Source organism: Dermacentor albipictus, chromosome 2 (assembly GCF_038994185.2).
Source record: "Dermacentor albipictus isolate Rhodes 1998 colony chromosome 2, USDA_Dalb.pri_finalv2, whole genome shotgun sequence".
Taxonomy (NCBI): Eukaryota; Metazoa; Arthropoda; class Arachnida; order Ixodida; family Ixodidae; genus Dermacentor; species Dermacentor albipictus.
In genome coordinates, this window is record NC_091822.1 from 167,499,517 (window position 1) to 167,517,721 (window position 18,205).

An 18,205-nucleotide genomic window follows, 5' to 3' on the forward strand; every position below is an offset into this window, starting at 1 on the left:
GGGTATCGAAACAGAACTGATCAAGAAGGCGAAAATAAAAGACTGCTTTTCATTACACGAGTTGTAACTGAACCGGAACATTACCATTTTTTTCACTCCCAATTAAAATAGACAAGAAAGAATTGGAGCCCAATCCACTCTGTGAAAGTGTAATGACAGCGAATTCGAAGGTGTCGCTGTGCTTCCAAATTCGCCCCCAATCCATGCTGTGAACGTGGTTGGACCACAAAGCCAAACCAGTGCACGAAACAAAACACGATTGAGCGGGCTGCAATCCCAAGGAGTGCACGGAAATAAACACGTTTGTTTATAATTTGAAATTGAACATACTTCTTGCCTAACTTGTTTAACGAAACTCGGCAGGACTAGAGCTTTATCTTAGCAGAAAAACATGGGGCTGTCCGTTTCCCTCCTGTAGAAGCCCATGTATTGACCACAAACGGGAATTCCACAGCTTTTACAACTTCACTGCGAACTGCTTAATTATGAAAAGTGAAGGAAACTCGTCGTAATGATAGAGTCACCTGAGCGGCCAATTGTCATATAATTTGGGGGGATAGTTTTGATAAAATATGGCACCACACTACTCCGACACAATTTATCCGTCTGCTGCAAGGGTAGGTGTTTATTCCAGTGGGTATCACATTCGGCTTCTGTGTGTGGGATCGTAGTTTCGAAACCCACCACTGCCAACGTTATTCCTCGCATTTTTCCTTTCGAACCTATTTTCTGTTCTTCTTTATGGAGCGAATCATTTTACACGTTACGTCGGATTGAGAGACCGACGGACGGGTTTCCTGAGTGGGTCGCTTAAGAATGCTTACGTGTTAAAAAGAAAGCCAGCCCTTTATAGACGGACCGAGATTCGACACGCTTAATGTCTCAGAATGCTACCCGTCGCTGTGGTTGACCGGATGTGGCGTTCCGGTGCTGAGCATGAGGTCGCTAGTTCAATTCCCGGGTGCAGTGGTCGCATTTTGACAGGGGTGAGATGAGAAAACTATCGTGTACCAGAGCATAACGTTAGACAACGTCGGTATGGTCAGAATGATGGGTGGTCTCCAAATCCACGGCCCCAGTGACTGCTCCCGCCGATCGAATTACAGAAACTAATCTCGAAGCCTATGCTTTTGCTAACTGCGCGCGCTGGAAGCAAACTTGGAGCCGGTTCCTCGTCATTTACACCATCTTTTGGACAGTACTTATTTCTGTGTCTTTCGCTATGCGGAGCCTGTCCAAGCGTCTGTTTTAGTTTGGAATGCCACAAACCGAGCCAAAAAAGTTTCGAAATATTTATAATAATACTAGAGTGATGCAAAACGCTAGGACTCTAGCTGTAATCAGATATTAGGTTGCCTCGCACCACGTGTTTTTTTTTTTTAGTTGTTTCATGTGACAAGGTTTTGGTCCCATATTCTCAAACCCTGGTAGCCAATATAAGGGCTGTCCTGGATCCGTGAAGTAGCAGATTAGCTAGGCGTTGACGAAACATGCTTACTCCCGCACTCTCTTTAAGTTGGCGATAGAAGCCAGGCTCTAAATTGGCTATGCGAAATGTTGGGACGCAGTGTGCAACCAAAATTACACCCTCTTCTGGTCGAATACACCCGTTGTGCGCGAGTCGTGAAGTGGATTACAAGTAATCGGCTCACTTCATCCTGAAACCGACGCTCCATTGCTGAAGCGCATTATGCTCCTGGACTGGGTTTCAAGTCGACTACATGTTGTGACATCCGTTCTATGCGCAGAGCACAGCAACCAAGGAGATTGTCCAGCCATCTCATAAGGGTTCCTATTGTTCACGCCTGTCGTATGCTTGCACGCCTAAAAGGCCAAGCCGTTTTCCCTCAAGCACCAACGGGTCAGGAACAAGATTTGCTTATAATATAAAGCCTTGTTTAAAAACTGAATGTCGACGCCAAGCGAAAGCTGTGACTTATCGTGTCTTATTGGATTTTTATACGCATGTATCGCGTGGGTTGGCGCATGCTTGTTTTTCTGGTATGGTAATAGTAGTAATAATAATACCAACCCGGCCTAGGTGGCGGCCAGAAGCCCTTCGGCTCTGACGGCATTCTCGGCCTGCTGGACGACCAACAGAGTTCAAAATTTACCGATGTATCATACCTAACATGTCCCACATTTCTTGAAAAGATCAACTTCTTGAGGGCTGTATCACTTTGAGATCATTCGGACAACACAGTTCCTTTTTAAACAAGAAGTGTCGGCATTCAAGCATCTCGCTTTAGTGCTATTTAGCCCCTATGCAACTGATTTCCTGACGCGTGCAGAGCCAGCAATATAACGCAGTTCTGTGTCAGTGCTGGATGTAAAACGAACAATAATATTTTAAACTTAAAATATGCAGGCCGGATGTGAGCGCTCCGATAGTGAAAAGGGAGTACTCACCGTATATTCCCGTCCATAGCCCGCAAGCTGTACCAATATGAATGCTGACATTTCGTGGAGTGCTCACAATCTGTTGGTGCGGAGTATGCATAATTTTATTTCTTAATATTGGAGGCGCGCTTGAAGATAAGGCCAGACTGCACCTGCAGGTTCTTTCCGTGCTAAATCACAGCTAAAATACGCTCCACAGTGATCACCGCTGCGAACGATTTATATTAGATATATCTGCCTACTTATGGTATAGTTAGGGTATAAGAAATATACGTACGCCTTCAAACGTAAAACACATTTACATGTAAGAGAATGTTCCACCTTGAAGGAATTGATCGAGCTCAGTGTAGTCGACCGTTTGCAGGAACTTAAGATTCGGAAGGCGATAAAGACATCACGCTGGCCGTTCGTCGGATAAGACATGCTTGACTTGATTTTGTTCTGGCAGCCCCGACGACAGTGATTTTGTCGGCTTTAATATTGACTCCTTTGTACGGCCTAACAAAAAACCCAGGCTCTTAGCGGTTGGCAACAAAATCCTTTGCTTACTTACTGTGTAATGGTTTCAGAGAAGCTACTTAACGCAGCCTATTTCTGTCGGAGTTCGGCCAAGCGGTCTATACAGCAGGTGCGGTATATAGACCGGGAAATACGCTAATATTGTCGCGTATTGGTGACAGTGAAGAACGCAGTAGGAAAACTATGAATGAGTAAATTAACTATTTATTGGGCGCACCTGTGGCCCACAAAAACAGGCCACACTCAAAGCACAGCCATGGCGCCGAACACAGTCGGCAATCGTCGAAATTTTATCAGCGGGTCAAGAGCGTCGGATTTTATACATCACTCGTCGAAGATTCCAGTGTAACCGATAGTGTCTGCGTTGTTTCCAGAAACTATTACTACACAATCCGTGTCGCACATGCAATCTGATTATGCAAAGTGCACGGAGGACATGCACGACAGGCAGAACCAACAATATAATTCGCGTAAGTTGTAAATCTATGCAAGCACGTCTTTCCCTGAGCGATAACTTTAAGTTCTTAGCGAGTGAAATACAGTTCCCGAGAAAAGGATAAATAAGTACGTTGTCAATATAGTCAACATCGAACAAGATTTAAAACAAACGAAGCGCATGATCGCCTACATTCGACGGTAAGTGCACATTTGTTTCACGGAAATATAACTTACTCGTGACATCCATATCAATAGAACCTTCCAAACGAGTTCGCGAGCCCCTGTTCACATATTCGAAAAGCGCTGAAACGCAGATAAGCATGACATTAATTTATTACAGACAATAAGACATTGAAGATCAATTAAAAAGGTCCAAATATAAAACGCCTTATAATAAAACAAAAATACAAAAATGTTCTGAGGCGTGTTTATTTGGTCTCCATGTACACTAAGCATTAGGTCATAACCGTGCGCCGGCATTTTTAATGTGTTGGCACTTGACGCACTTTCTGGGGCTATCTATCTATCTATCTATCTATCTATCTATCTATCTATCTATCTATCTATCTATCTATCTATCTATCTATCTATCTATCTATCTATCTATCTATCTATCTATCTATCTATCTATCTATCTATCTATCTATCTATCTATCTATCTATCTATCTATCTATCTATCTATCTATCTATCTATCTATCTATCTATCTATCTATCTATCTATCTATCTATCTATCTATCTATCTATCTATCTATCTATCTATCTATCTATCTATCTATCTATCTATCTATCTATCTATCTATCTATCTATCTATGTTTGCATATAACCGTTTTCCCGCCTACTTGCGTCACTGGCTAGTCGAATAGTCGAGTGGGTAGTGCATCGGGTAGCTGTGCTTAGATTACCATGGTTTGAAAACAACCATGGGGCTAAATTGGGCTACTGAATAGGAGGCAGCGTGCACATACGTGCCACTCGGGAGCGAACCTCTTTTCATTCCGACATGGTTGGCTACAGACTCAGGACTGGGTAGGTAGCGCTGTTCGGAGAAACTCTTCACGTCGACTTCTGGATGTGTGCCACTAGATCTGTGCTCGTCTCCAATGAGCATCATTGATGCCGACTTGGGTCACTGGGTGTCCGTGAGTAGGTGTGTGCCGAGCTGCGATGAACGTCTTCGACGCCAACTTGGGTAAACACGTATTGCCGCTGGAAATGTGGCGCTCTATAATGACGAAAAAGGTCCCTTAAATTTCTCCGATGCCGAGCGGAAACAAGCCCACGTCTCAAGGGCTCGTCAGGGATAGCAACCCGAATCATTCGAAGGCTACGTCACAAATGCTCTGGGTAAGTGCCGCTTTTGAATGAACGCCTTTCACGCCAACGCTTTAGCGAGCTGCGCTGTGAATACATTGGGTACGCGCCACTCTTCGATGAACCTACCGCCTACTTGGGTCACTGAGTATGCGCCACTGAGTGTGCGGCCAAGCGAGCGAACAATTCTCATCACTCGGAAGCACCAGCGCGCCACGCTCCTCGTCTCGGAGGTCATGCTCGGACTTCTTGGCAATCCCACGAGATGGCGCACGAGATAACGCTGGTTGCGTGCTAAGGTGGGCTGCACTGCATAGTTCCTCGATCGGGACATTCATGAGCCAGATGAAAAGGCGCACGTGAACACTGCCTCGTAAGCTTCGATATGTATACAGATTCCAACAAGGCACATTGGATCTGCTGCCTTTTCTTTATTGGAAATGGCCGTTTGATAGAAACCCCAAGCTTCCCGTGCGTGCTTGCCAGACGCCTACAGATCACTATCCAGCAAAAGACACCCACATCAAAGTAGCCTAAGAGTCAGATATATAAAGGAGCAAGCTCATTGTCTAAAAGGGCCTGTGATGGCTCGCTTACGAACACATTTCCGCTTTTTGCTTTGTTTTACAGTACCTCCATTAATTCTCTCGTTGTGACGGAACATTTGATTTAACAGCGCTTGGCAAGTTTAGCTCTTACAGAGCGCGGCCAGATGCGAGCAGTTGTCAGATTTCGCGTCTACCCTTCGTCTTCGTTGTTTGCGCTGTAATAAATATGAAGCAATGCCAGCTGGCCAATTCACCGTTCTCCTAAGCATAAGTTGCTTTGGACGAGGTAGCTTTTAAAGCGAAGCTGTTTATGCGGACCCTGTGCCGTTGTTGTCGGAGTTCGCTAAAACTATCATCATCAGCAATGGCTGGAGCTACGTCTTATTCCACAGCTGGCTCCGATGCGGCTCGTCATTGCAGCATAGAATCTCACTTCCCTTCTGTCGCCATAACGAGGAGGCCGCGTTTACTGGGGTATGAGCCATTGCTTAAGGGGGTATGATCCATTCATTGTCTTATGTGACGGACAGATTTAATTCTGAAGTAATTTAATTTTGGAGAATCGCAAGTATAAATGCCGGGCGGATGCTGCTAACCACGCCACCGAGCAAACTCGAGACATCGAACACAAGCGACAACGGCGGACTGCGGGCATACCATCACTGACGTCGTTCTGTCCGTCGCAGCTGAACGTGTGTGCACCCTCATTAAGAAACACAAAGACGTCAATCGTCAGACCAATCCAACCAATCGCCAAACGATTGCAGCGCCCGCATCGCGAATGGTGGGCTTTACGCCCAATATACGGAGCTTTGGATTAGTGGTTTCGCACATTCGATCCCAGCTATGGAAGACCACGTGTGGTGCTTACTCCTGAGGAAGAACCTGCCTACTGCGAGAGTCGGCGAGAGTTGGCTCGTGAGCTGACTCGTCGTCGTTGGACCTGCCTCAAACGCAAAAAAATAACACACAGGGATAACCGCAAAAGAAAGCACTCCCAAAGCATGCTCACCACGCGAAGCAAGCAAAAGAAAAATAAGGTGAAAGAATGGTGAAACAAAAGATTTACAATGTAGCCTGCTTGCGAAGTTTGACTTTCATGGTGTAGCACTCGGTGTATCTAACACGGCTTCGCTGTTCGACCATCTTCGTGGACTGGAAGGGGCGGTCATTTTTACACTCCAGGCGCATTTTTGCTGTCGCCGTCGCCGTGATGTTTCATATAATGTCCAAGGGTGATTACGCCGTCGAATACACGCTGCATGTGCGATTACACGCTGTATGTGGCGATTACACGCTGTATGCAAGGGCGATTACACGCTGTATGAGCCAGTGAAAGCGTGCTAGGGGAGCGGACGATTGAGTTTCGATCTCGACCGCGCGACTAGGAGAAGAGCGGGGAGGAATCGCGCCGTCTTCCGTAGTGCGCGAGGCACCCAAATGCAACGTTCCTAGGCAACGGAGGGAGGAGAGGGAGGGGAGGGAGTTGGGGGCGGAGCTCTTAACTTCCTTCATTGTCGAAAGGGTCGTAATTAAACACTTCTGGAATAATGATTTTGAGATATGGTATACACCAGCCCAGGCACGTACCCAGGATTTTTTTTCGGGGGGGGGCCACCACCTCCATCATCATCATCATCATCATCATCATCATCATCATCCTGTTTTATGTCCACTTCAGGACGAAGGCCTCTCCCTGCGATCTCCATTTACCCCTGTCCTGCGCCAACCGATTCCAACTAGCGCCCGCGAATTTCCTAATTTCATCGCTCCACTTAGTGTTTTGTCGTCCTCGATTGCGTTTACCTTCTCTTGGTGCCCATTCCGTAACCCAAATGGTCCAACGGTTATCTAACCGGCGCATTACATGACCTGCCCAGCTACATTTTTTCCTCTTGATGTCAATTAGAACATCGTCTATACCCGTTCGCTCTCTGATCCAAACCGCTCTCTTCCTCTCTCTTAACGTTATGCCTAGCAATCTTCGTTCGATTGCTCTTTGCGCGGTCCTTAACTCATTCTGAAGTCTCTGCCCCATATGTCAGCACTGGCAAAATGCACTGATTGCACACCTTACTTTTCAATAATAATGATAAGCTTCCAGTCAGGAGCTGACAATGTCTGCCGTATGCGATCCAACCTATTTTTATTTTTCTGTGAATTTCCTTCTCATGATCAGGGTTCCCTGTGATTAATTGACCTAGGTAAACGTACTCCTTCACAGTCTCTAGTGGCCGACTGGCGATCCTGATATCTTGTTCCTTTGCCCGGCTATTTATTATTATCGTCATTGTCTGCATATTAATATTCAACCCCACTCTTACACTCTCTCTGTTAAGGTATCCAATCATTTGTTGTAACTCGTCTGCATTGTTGTTGAATAGAACAATGTCATCGGCAAACCGAAGGTTGCTGAGATATTTGCCGTCGATCTTTACTCCTAAGCCTTCCCAGTTTAATAGCTTGAATTCTTCTAAGCACGCAGTGAATAGCTTTGGAGAAATTGTGTCTCCCTGTCTGACCCATTTCCCTGTAGGTATCTCCCTGCTTTTCTTGTGTAGAATTAAGGCAGCTGTAGAACCTCTGTATATATTCTTACGCGAAGGACGAGCCAGTAAGACGAGAAACCATTTACAGATTATATTTACAACAACGGTTGCAGCGCTGACCGGTTAGATTCACAGCGCGAGCCCAGTTCGTTCTTCCTCCTCTTTTCTGGAGTGATTGCGCCCACGCACCTCGTTCAAACAAAAAAATACCACACACATGTAGCAATATTTTTCAGGCTTTTTACGTAAGCGTTCTGTAGTCCTTGATTACGTAGTGCCTCTATACTGCTGGTATCTCTACTGAATCAAATGCATTTTCGTAATCCATATAAACCACATAGAGAGGCTTATTGTACTCTCCAGATTTCGCGATAACCTGATTGATGACATGGATGTGATCCATTGTAAGGTATCTCTTCCTGAAGCCAGCCTGTTCCCTTGGTTGACAAAATCCAGTGTTGCCGTTATTCTATTGGAGATTATTTTGGCAAATATCTTATATAATACTGGGAGCAAGCTAATGGTCCTATAATTTTTCAATTCTTTAACGTCTCCTTCTTTTGTAGATTGGTATAATGTCTGTATTCTTCCAGTTTTCTGGGACCCTTGCAGTCGATATACACTTCGTATAAAGAGCCGCCAGTTTTCCAGCATTATGTCTCCTCCATCTTTGATTAAATGGACTGTTATTCCACCTTCTCCTCCCGCTCTTCATCGTTTCATGTCTTGCAGGGCCCTTCTGACCTCATCGCTAGTTATAGGAGAGTTTCTGTATCCTGTTCATTACTGTTTCTAAGTGAGGTATCGGGACTCCTCTGGGTACTGTATACAGGTCAGGTTAGAATTTTTCCGCTGCTTTTACTGTAACTTCGAGATTGCTTATGATATTATCCCTCTTATGTTTTAGTTCATACACCATGGTTTGTCCTATGCCAGGTTTATTTTTTACTGATTTCAGGCTGCGTTCATTTTTTTACGGCTTCTTCAGTCTTTCTCATGTTATAGTTTCGAATATCAGTTATTTTCGCCTTGTGGATCAGTTTTGACAGTTCTGCGAATTGCGTAACGCTGTGCGGCCGCCACTCCCATACAACCGCGTAGAGCGCAGGACTCTGCGATTCTAGACGTACTGCGCTCACAGAGAAAGGTTAGAAAAACACCCACATAAGCACAGCAGAGAAGTGGCTACGCGAGGCGGTTCGACCGATAACTGTAGAAGCGTCATTCAAAGCAAGTAATTATTCTCCACTTCCGGCAGCGTTTTCTCTACTTCCTTTTTAAATAAAAAGATGTTGATCCATAAATATTCTCATAAACAACGGTTAACATTTTTATTATTTGCTGTTGCTTGCAGTTTGGTTGTTGCGTTGGCTCTCTCCCTTAGTAGATCGCTTAATTTCTCAACTCCTTGCGATTTTTCTTTCCAGTTTCCAATTTTGCACGAAAGGTGCTATAAAATTAAGGAAAAACAGACGAGGTAACGGGCGACAGTCGTCTTGCTTATGGGTTTAAGGGTTATTGCAGGGTTTCATGATGGACGTTCTTTCACATCATTTTATTTCCCATCTTATCTAACCCGTATCACGTGTATATGGTTCCGGGCATCTGCCAGCGTCGCGGCGCGCCGTAACTCAAGGAAATAATGAAGCAAAGGGAAAAGTTAAACGCAATTGGCGTTTTCTCCGGCCGCAACTCGTTCCATGAGTGTACAGACCAGCTGAGTAACAGCCGCATCCCTCTCCTGGTCCCAGGATCAGCCTAAACAAAGAAGGTTGAACTAACAAAAGCAACAGCTATGCACGTGACGGTTGAATAGATGGTGACAACTGAACGCATCTCGTGTTAATCGCGCGGGTGCGGAATGTATGAGAAAACTGTCCTTCACATTACAAGAGATGCCGATAACTACCGCCATCTAAAAGGAGGGAAAAAGGCAGCATAAGGCTGACCGATGAACAGCTGCCAAGTCTCAGCATTAATCTGGCGGCGCTTTAGGAATGTGTGAGGAGTGGTGGCGTGGATGGGAAGGGGGGGGGGGGCTATGCCACTTGATTTCGGGGGCTGGGTACGTGCCTGCACCAGCCCGTTCCCTAAGATCGAAAGAACTGTACGTGACCCCAAGACGGCAACAAAGTACGGGAGAAAAACGCTCCAATATTGTGTTCGAGCCATATTTAATAAATTGCAAACGCTTGTCTTAGAAGCAAACGCAAGACGTGGGATCCAGAAATTGCTCAGGATTTTCGAAGTTTATAAGAACATTTTGTATAATTTCAACATTTCGTTCCGACCTGCTAATAGTTAACTCCGCGAATAATCACGTGCAATTTTTTGTGACCTGATCACTGCTAGTCGAGCCCTCTGAGGCTTTGGCAGGCCTGCTATCTGTATATTGGGGTGCGATCGCGCAAACAGCTCGCTTTTCCGTTCGTTCGGTCTGGCTGCTACGTCACAAAGTGGGCCGTCCACAAGATTTGTGAGAACGGGAGGGAGAGCACAGCCAATAAACGAGCGAGCCCAGCCCCGGAAGTTTGCGTCACCAGTTTGGGCTTCGATCGGGGACAATATATTACGTGCAGAATGTTTGTGATGCTTTAATAATTAAACACGTAATATAAGAAAAAAACACTTTCTGTTGCAACATATAATCTGCGTCGGAAATGTGATGCGAGAGAAGAAAACTAATTTAAGCGGCATATATTTTGGTTTAGTCCGCTAGGTGGTATCGCACACGCCAAAACAAATTGGCAGGAGCGCGCAGTTCAATTGGCGATCATTGTTCATCGACTGCGAATCGTTATGTCGTCGCACAAAAATCTAAGACTTGACCCGCACGTGTCGCCGCACCAACGCGAACTGTTGGTCGCGTTCATAGAGGGCCATCCGTACCTTGTTCGGACATCGCGCGCGCTGACCCAAGAGCGTCCCGTCGACACAGGGCCGGTATTTTGTAGCGATGCCTTTTCCGATTCTATGCTTTTTCAGGCTTTTTGCGCTAAGCCAGTGGTCAGAGCGATGGTCTGCCCCCACTATCAACGGGATCAGGCCGCCGTGTGTGGTGGATGATAAGAATAGCATAGAATAAGGCATAAGGCATCGCTACAAAATAGCGGCCCAGGCCACTACACCGGGAATGCGGCCGCGATCCGTAAAGGCCGCCTTTGCACTAGGCTTGCCGGCCGTTGTCAACGGGAAGCTCACCCAACCCTGTTGCCGGCGCATCCCGGTTATTGTTTCCGCAACTGCGCGAATGGTCTCGCTCACGGAAGCCAGCCCTATGGATACCAATTCTTCGCTGCCAATGGATCTTTGGAAGCTCCCCGTCGCGAACGGAGAGCACAAAGCACCTTGCCTTGCGTCGTGATGCCACCGGTCCGAAGGCCACCCATAACGTCTTCCAATTGCTCGCAGAACCACCGTACAGTGCTCTTCGAGAGCCTGAATTGCTCGCGGAACTCTTCCTCGGTAAGCTCGTCAAATGCGTCCCGAGAGATGCGTCGCCGAGGCTGCCCGAGAGACTCCAAAAGCGCGATAATAGGAGCTGTCATCGTGACTCGTGAGCGTCAAACCGCCGAACAATGAACGCGATTCTCTGAGCACAACGTGAAACGGCGAGCATTCTCGACAAATGAGGTCAGATCAAACAACATTAAAAAGAAGAACACTAGTTATATTTATCACAGCGCAGGCACAACATTTAATTTCACTGTGATCACAGTTGTTTTCAATAATTAACATCGCTAACGTTCTGCAGTGGCAGATCGCGCTTTAATCTAAAAAAACTGGACCCCCGGCAGGGCCAACCAAGCTCGGCGAGCGACGACATTACGAGCAGACGACAGGCGCATCGTCTGCTACTAGCGCTGCTATGGCAACGGCCATTCATTCTTCGAAACGAATGCCCTTGTCGACCGTTCCACGATAGCGGCCGATTTCACTCGGTTTTGGAATGATTGACAGGAGTGTGACGTAAGCGCATTTTGTGGTCCCGCCCCGGCGCAATGACGGCCGTGACGAAACGCGCGGGCGCCAACGAATCACGAGACGGCAAGCGAGAGAACGGAAAAGCGAGCTGTTTGCGCGATCGCACCCTTGTTTTCCTTTATGCAGAACAAAGGCTGAATTTTATTCTTCTACTCCGGCTGCAACTGCGTATGTGGCGGCTACACGCGGTTGCGGGGCCGTATACTCAAAGCGATCTGTGTTGGGGGAAGAGTGTAGGTGCGTCGACGGCTCGTACCTTTGTGTGTGCTGCGTGTTCTCGGCGCCCATCGGTCGTTGATGCGCGACGCAGCACGAAGGTCACTTCGCTCGCTGCTGCTGCCGCGCTTCCTCATGCCAGCGTTTCGTCAGCGCGCGCCCGCGGTCATCGAGCGTGATTAGTTCATGCTTGCTTTGCTCGCTGGCAACATGCTTGTTAATTTAGTTAGCAAATGAGCGTTCACAAGTTGATACGGCCGATAAAAGTGCTATCCTTACTTCGTATCACTGTCTGCTAACTTGCTACCGCAACCGATGCTTCACTTTTCTGGCGAAACTGCGACTTTCTTACATGTTACTTAACAGGCTCATCTGAAACGTTTTTCACTTTCAATTTCAATTTTATTTTCATAAATCTGAAGTATGCATTTCAAAGATGACATATCGGTATAAGAGGTCTTATAGTCAACAGACAACTCGAGACCTCCTGTTAACGCGTACTTCAAACAAAAATACATATATACGTTCGTGTTTCTGACAAATAAACCTCAGTTGCTACTCAGCGCTCTTGTCGCGTTTATTTCTTCTCATACTTGTTTATCACGCTGTTCTTCATCAGTTACGAAATACCAACTCCTCCAGCATGCAGTGCTTCTGTGCCAGTGTTACTGGCGATGTAACACAATGGCGGTTTGACCCTGTTCTCTGTGCTTTGACACTCTCTCTCTTCTTTTTTTACTCGCGGACGTGATTTCGCAGGAACTGTACGGCACAGACTACAGCGGCTTCTCGGATCCCTTCGTCAGGGTACAACTCCTGCCCAGCTTCAAAAAGGTGAACGATGGCGTCCTGGCCGTTGGCTTTGCGACGAAGCTGAAACATACGTGCAGGAAATATAGTAGTGTTGCATTTCTTTTGCTGCTCTCCAGGGTGATACAAAGCAGACGAAGACTCTGCACAAGACCGTGAATCCCGAGTTCAACGAGACCCTTGTGTTCCACGCAGACAGCACCATCGACGAACGAAAGCTCAAGTATATAGTCTAGTTATCTCTATATACACTTGACCTAAATCGCCACACGGAATAGAAGGGTGGGAGGGGGCATGTAGCGTGGATAAAAACATAGCACAAATATCAGTACACTGTTATGCGATATAGAAAAGAAGTTGTGAAATTGATACGATATAAAGAATTACACAAAAATAGGCTCTCAACACGAAGTACACATCGGGAAAAATGATTTTATTGATATCAACATTGTGACAGGGAAGAGAAGAAAATATCATTACCAGTTATGTCAACAACATTGCTGAAAGCCGGTTTCATTCCTGTATTGTTCTTAAGAAGAAAAAAAACAGAGAAAGAAGAACTGCAAACAGTGTGAGTTTTGTACGGGTGTTCTGTAATACTTTCCGTTAATTGAGAAGTATGTCACGCCACTGAGTGCCTGTAAGTGCTGCGGGAACATTCTTTCGCAACAGCGTGGGACGTGCATTATGCTATGCGCTCTCCACAGCCTCTTTTTACTCACCTGAGACGTGTTGATAGCCTGATGGATTGTCGCTGTTTAAGCAGTTTCAGGGCTTATCGAAGGAATGCCGTAGTGTAGCGCGGCCGCATTATTGCGAACTCTTACCGAATTGGCATGCGGCTTGGTTTTTCAAGTTCAAAAAGAATGTTTAAAAATTATCTGTGCCAGATGGCGTAATTGCAGTGCTTGAGCCGGATTCCTCGAAACGACGGACATTACTGGCATGAGAAATCGAAATGCATTGTCGACTAATTGAGATAATAGACAATAATTAACTTCTGAGTTAAATGATTTGCGGCGCCAGTGGCAATTTACGAATTGGCACGAGTAAGTTTCTATTAAATTATCCATTTGGAACGATTTGTAAGGATCGCGCGGCTTTCAATATATGCGCTACTTGCGGCAAAAATTCTTTCTAAGAAACCGCAGTTTTATGCGTCGACGCGCAAAAACAACTGGAACTCCCTTGCATTTCGTTGCACAATCTGTGAAAGAAAATCTCGAAACTGGTGTCATCCTAAAAATTCGCTATCATCCTCAAAATTGGTAACAGCGTCGCACGTGTAATGCGAAGACGTGGGAAAACGTCAGTTAGTTTTTTTATCCACTTTCATTTGCATTTTTTTTTATGCGGAAGTGTGAACTCGTCCATTGAGTGAAAAAAAGTCCGCGGTGTCTGTAGCAACAAAACGGCACCTAAATTACCATTGGTTGCAAACGCGAACGAAACGGAGCACCTGGCGTGCTGTTGCGGCAACAGATGTTGCGTTAAGCCCGCTCTGAGCGAATAAAGCTTAAAATAGAGAGAAATGTAAAAAATATCATAAGACACTATATATATATATATATATATATATATATATATATATATATATATATATATATATATATATATATATATATATATATATATATATATATATATAAGGTGTATTGCGTCACCGCCACACCTTCTCGGTGAAGGCGTCACCGGCGTTCGTTCATCACATATTTCTCCTGAAAGAAAAAAAGAAAAAGAGCGGGACGCTGGCGACGTTGGCTGGTGCTCTTAACATTGGCGTAGCGTCAAGGGAACCCGGCGAGGAAGCGCTCTCTCCTGAAAGAGCCCGACGCCGTGACGGTGACTGTATACATGGTGGATCATAGTCGTGTAGTCGTAGAAGTCAGGCCTGCCTCCGAGTCGGTTAGAGGTCGGTGTCGGAGGAACGATTGCGACTTGCGCGAGGTGCGTGGTCTCGGTAAGTGTAACAGGAAGCACCGGGGTCCGTCGCAGGCTGACCGTGCTGGACGACTACCGGTTCGGGAGCTGCGCCCTGGGCTCGACCACGGTGCCGCTCTCGCTACTCACGCCCAACCAGATGTGCTGGCTCAACGCAGCCCTGGACAGGAGCCGACAGGTGAGGTTCGGTGAACGCCTCCGAATGAGGGCTTCCGAATCGGTCGACTGATTTCTCGAACATCTGCCCAGGTGCGTTGACTACCGACTTGGAAAGGTGTCCCCGCTACGTTGCTAACACATTTCTTGCATCCAGTACCAGCGTCCACACTATTGCGTAGACTCTCCCGAGCAGTGAGCCGCGAAGAAAATAAAGAGCAATAAGTCAGCCACTATAGGCTCAGGATATCGCGCTGAAACTTTGTGAATTAGTGTACAGCTGACTATCGTTATCACACGATCGTAGTTTTTGAAAGCAAGCCACAGCGCAAGAATACCGTTTTATTGCGCTCTAGGCAACAGTCGAGACGTGTGTACATCAGCTCTGTGTGGACAAGAATGAATGGAATGACGTTTGTATTCGTCTCCAAACTCTAAAGTGCGCAGTAAATATGAAGAGAGAGAGAAAGCAAGGGGAGGAACGCTAGGCAGGCCTGCCAGACTAACGTTCGCTTTGCTAAGCCATGCCAGGAGTAAGGGAAAGGTTGAATAAAAAGAGGAAAAAAAGGAGAACGTGAGTACTGCACGAACGACGCAAGACGTTGTAGTTCTGCAGAACTGTAAGCAGTCACTGAGGCCAGTGCACCTTAAGCACCGCTGTAGCGTAAGAATAGCCTCCTGCGAACGTGATGGATGTAGCCACGTTCAAAAAAATTTCGGGTCTATAGGCCTCTAGAGTTCTCAAAAGGTCGGAGCTGGGAGACCAGCTCTGAGCCGTCCGGCAAGCCGAAGATGCCGCCCGAGTCAACGGCCCGAGTCCACGGAACGAGGAATGTCGCCAGGGTAAAAATTTCGAGAACAAAAGGCTGTCATCGTCAGTGCAGCAGATTGAGCTGCCCTGAAGAGGACAGGCCCCCTTGCTGAAACGTTACTTGCCCATTGTTATTCACTTCAAGCCGCCACCTACATGCGAAATTCTGTGAGGTGTGCGAAAATCACGAGGCGACGATTATTGTTCAAAACGGCGAATAACGTCGAAGAAAAACTATAGCTGAACTGTCAGCTTAGTCTCCCTTTTTTTTTGGTCTTCCTTGTGCGCCGTCTTGATCGTATATTTACAAGCATGCAGCTTACCTTACAAACGCGTGCACTTTAGAACGGTGACACAAGGATCACTTTTTGCACTTCACTCTTCTTCGCGAGGCAGCAAATGCAGTGTTAATTTGGCGGTAAATGCAAGAAAATTGCTTTAGCATTGCGTCGCATCTCTTTGAGGTCCCGGATCCATGATTTAAACCGAGTTCACCCCATTGCATTGCGTTGTTGAGGAGCCCACTTGACCCGTCCGGCCTCATCGCGGAGAAGTAAAATACTAAACCACAGTCAATTGCAATACATATATATATATATATATATATATATATATATATATATATATATATATATATATATATATATATATATATATATATATATATATATATATATATATATATATATATATATATATATGATGTTACGGAAAGGAAGAAGCGTGCGCCTATTTACAGATGGCTTTTAATGGCTGGGCCGACAAGCGTAGAGCAGCGATAAAAACTTCTCTCTTCCTCGTCGTCTCTCAGGCCACCCTCACAGTCCCCTTCTTCACACATTACCGACTGTGACATCACCCCCGTCGGAAAAAGCACCTTATTGGTGCGGCTCATCTGTCCGAGAGAGGTAATGTTTGAGACGGCTGACCTGGATGATGTCAGAGAGTCCTGAAGGTGAGAGAGGTGACATATATATATATATATATATATATATATATATATATATATATATATATATATATATATATATATATATATATATATATATATAATGCTCTTCTGTATTAGCTCTGCCATCGCCTGTGTACTAGTGCCACGTGACCGGCTTCCCACACCTCACACACGCACACCTTTGCACATAAACGTTGTCGAGCATTCTGTTCATTCTCTTCTTTTGACAGGCTCGTGACGAGGCGTCGTGCCAGCTGAGCCCCGATCGGCCCCGGGTGCTGGTGTCGCTGATGCACGCCAGCGGGCGCAACCAGCTCATCGTGGGACTCGTGCGATGCGTGCGGCTCATGCGCAGGGACCGGACCCCAACGGCGCCCTTCGTGCGACTGTGAGGACACAAGCGCCGACACAACGGGGCCTTTTGTTAACCGCTTTGCCAGCCTTACAGAAATTGCACCGAACTCACTGCAATTTCCTTCTTTCCTTCCCTCCTCTCTCTCCCTGTTATCTTTGTGTTCCCCCTTTCCCATTCCCCCGGTGTAGGGTAGCCAACCGGACGTGATTCTGGTTAACCTCCCTGCCTTCTTCTTATCTCTTTCCTTCCTTCCTTCCTTTGCCAGCCAATGTTAACTCAGTACTTGCCTTGTTCGTTTAAAGAAATCAACCAAAGAACCTTAAAGGCCAACTGTCACAAACTGTGGCTAGGTTAGTGATATAAATTAGTGCATCATATTCTATGCATGCTCGCCACCTACATACTTTGGAAGTGCCTTGATACAAGGACAGTCCGCGAAATGACAATTAGAGATGTAAAGGCAAGAAGCGACCAACCTGAAGACTATGAAAGATGGATCACGGACAACACATTCTATAAGTAGCTTTTCTTGTGCCTGCATAAAACTAGTCTCCATGCTTACATTAATTTCATACCGAAGTTACGCCCGAACTTTGCTGGACTTTGCTGAGTTCAGCAAAGTTCTATTCTTTGGTAGAGGTTAATTATCCGCTATGTGAAAGCAATCGGGCCGATAGATTTGAAGGATAACTGCAATGAAATTTCGGGCCGCGTAAACGGCATTTACATTTACAAGCATGCAGCATTTACAACAAATGTAGCTTGTGAATGCTGCGCCTAGATGGGTTACAATGGAGAGCAGCCCCTGTGAAATATTTTAAGTTTGAAATACGAGTGGATGTGCCACAATAAGCTTTCAAAATCAGACGTTCTTGATATCAAAACGAAGAAAAAAAAAGAAAGCCATTTATGCTGCCCCGAAATGGCGCATGGCGCAGTACAGATGACTTTCAGAGATCAGATGTTCTGCTCTCGGTGCTTTAAAATATCTCGGAGGCGGATTCCTTGGACTTTTTTCAAACCTTCCAGGTGTAGAAACCACACGGGCAAAGTTTGATGTTTGTGAAAGAGCATAAATTTCTTGGAGTTATTCTTGACCGCCAGCTAACATGGGCATCACACATCCGCGCAATTGAAAAGCAGGCCAACGCAGTAATAAACGTACTTCGGCGACTCGCTGGCACAACGTGGGGAGGATCAGTCTCTTCGCT

The 18,205-nt window shown here is 46.0% G+C and overlaps 1 protein-coding gene across 1 annotated transcript in view; it reads left to right on the forward strand.

Annotated features, from left to right (window-relative positions):
• The window catches only part of LOC139056284 (double C2-like domain-containing protein beta), a 33,531-nt gene that overhangs the window by 3,881 nt on the left and 11,445 nt on the right, over window positions 1–18,205 (forward strand). Inside the window, exons 3-6 of the mRNA XM_070534386.1 lie at window positions 12,729–12,803; window positions 12,899–13,002; window positions 14,775–14,898; window positions 16,870–17,027. Coding sequence (XP_070390487.1) covers window positions 12,729–12,803; window positions 12,899–13,002; window positions 14,775–14,898; window positions 16,870–17,027 — 461 coding nt within the window. The remainder of the gene's footprint in view (window positions 1–12,728; window positions 12,804–12,898; window positions 13,003–14,774; window positions 14,899–16,869; window positions 17,028–18,205) is intronic.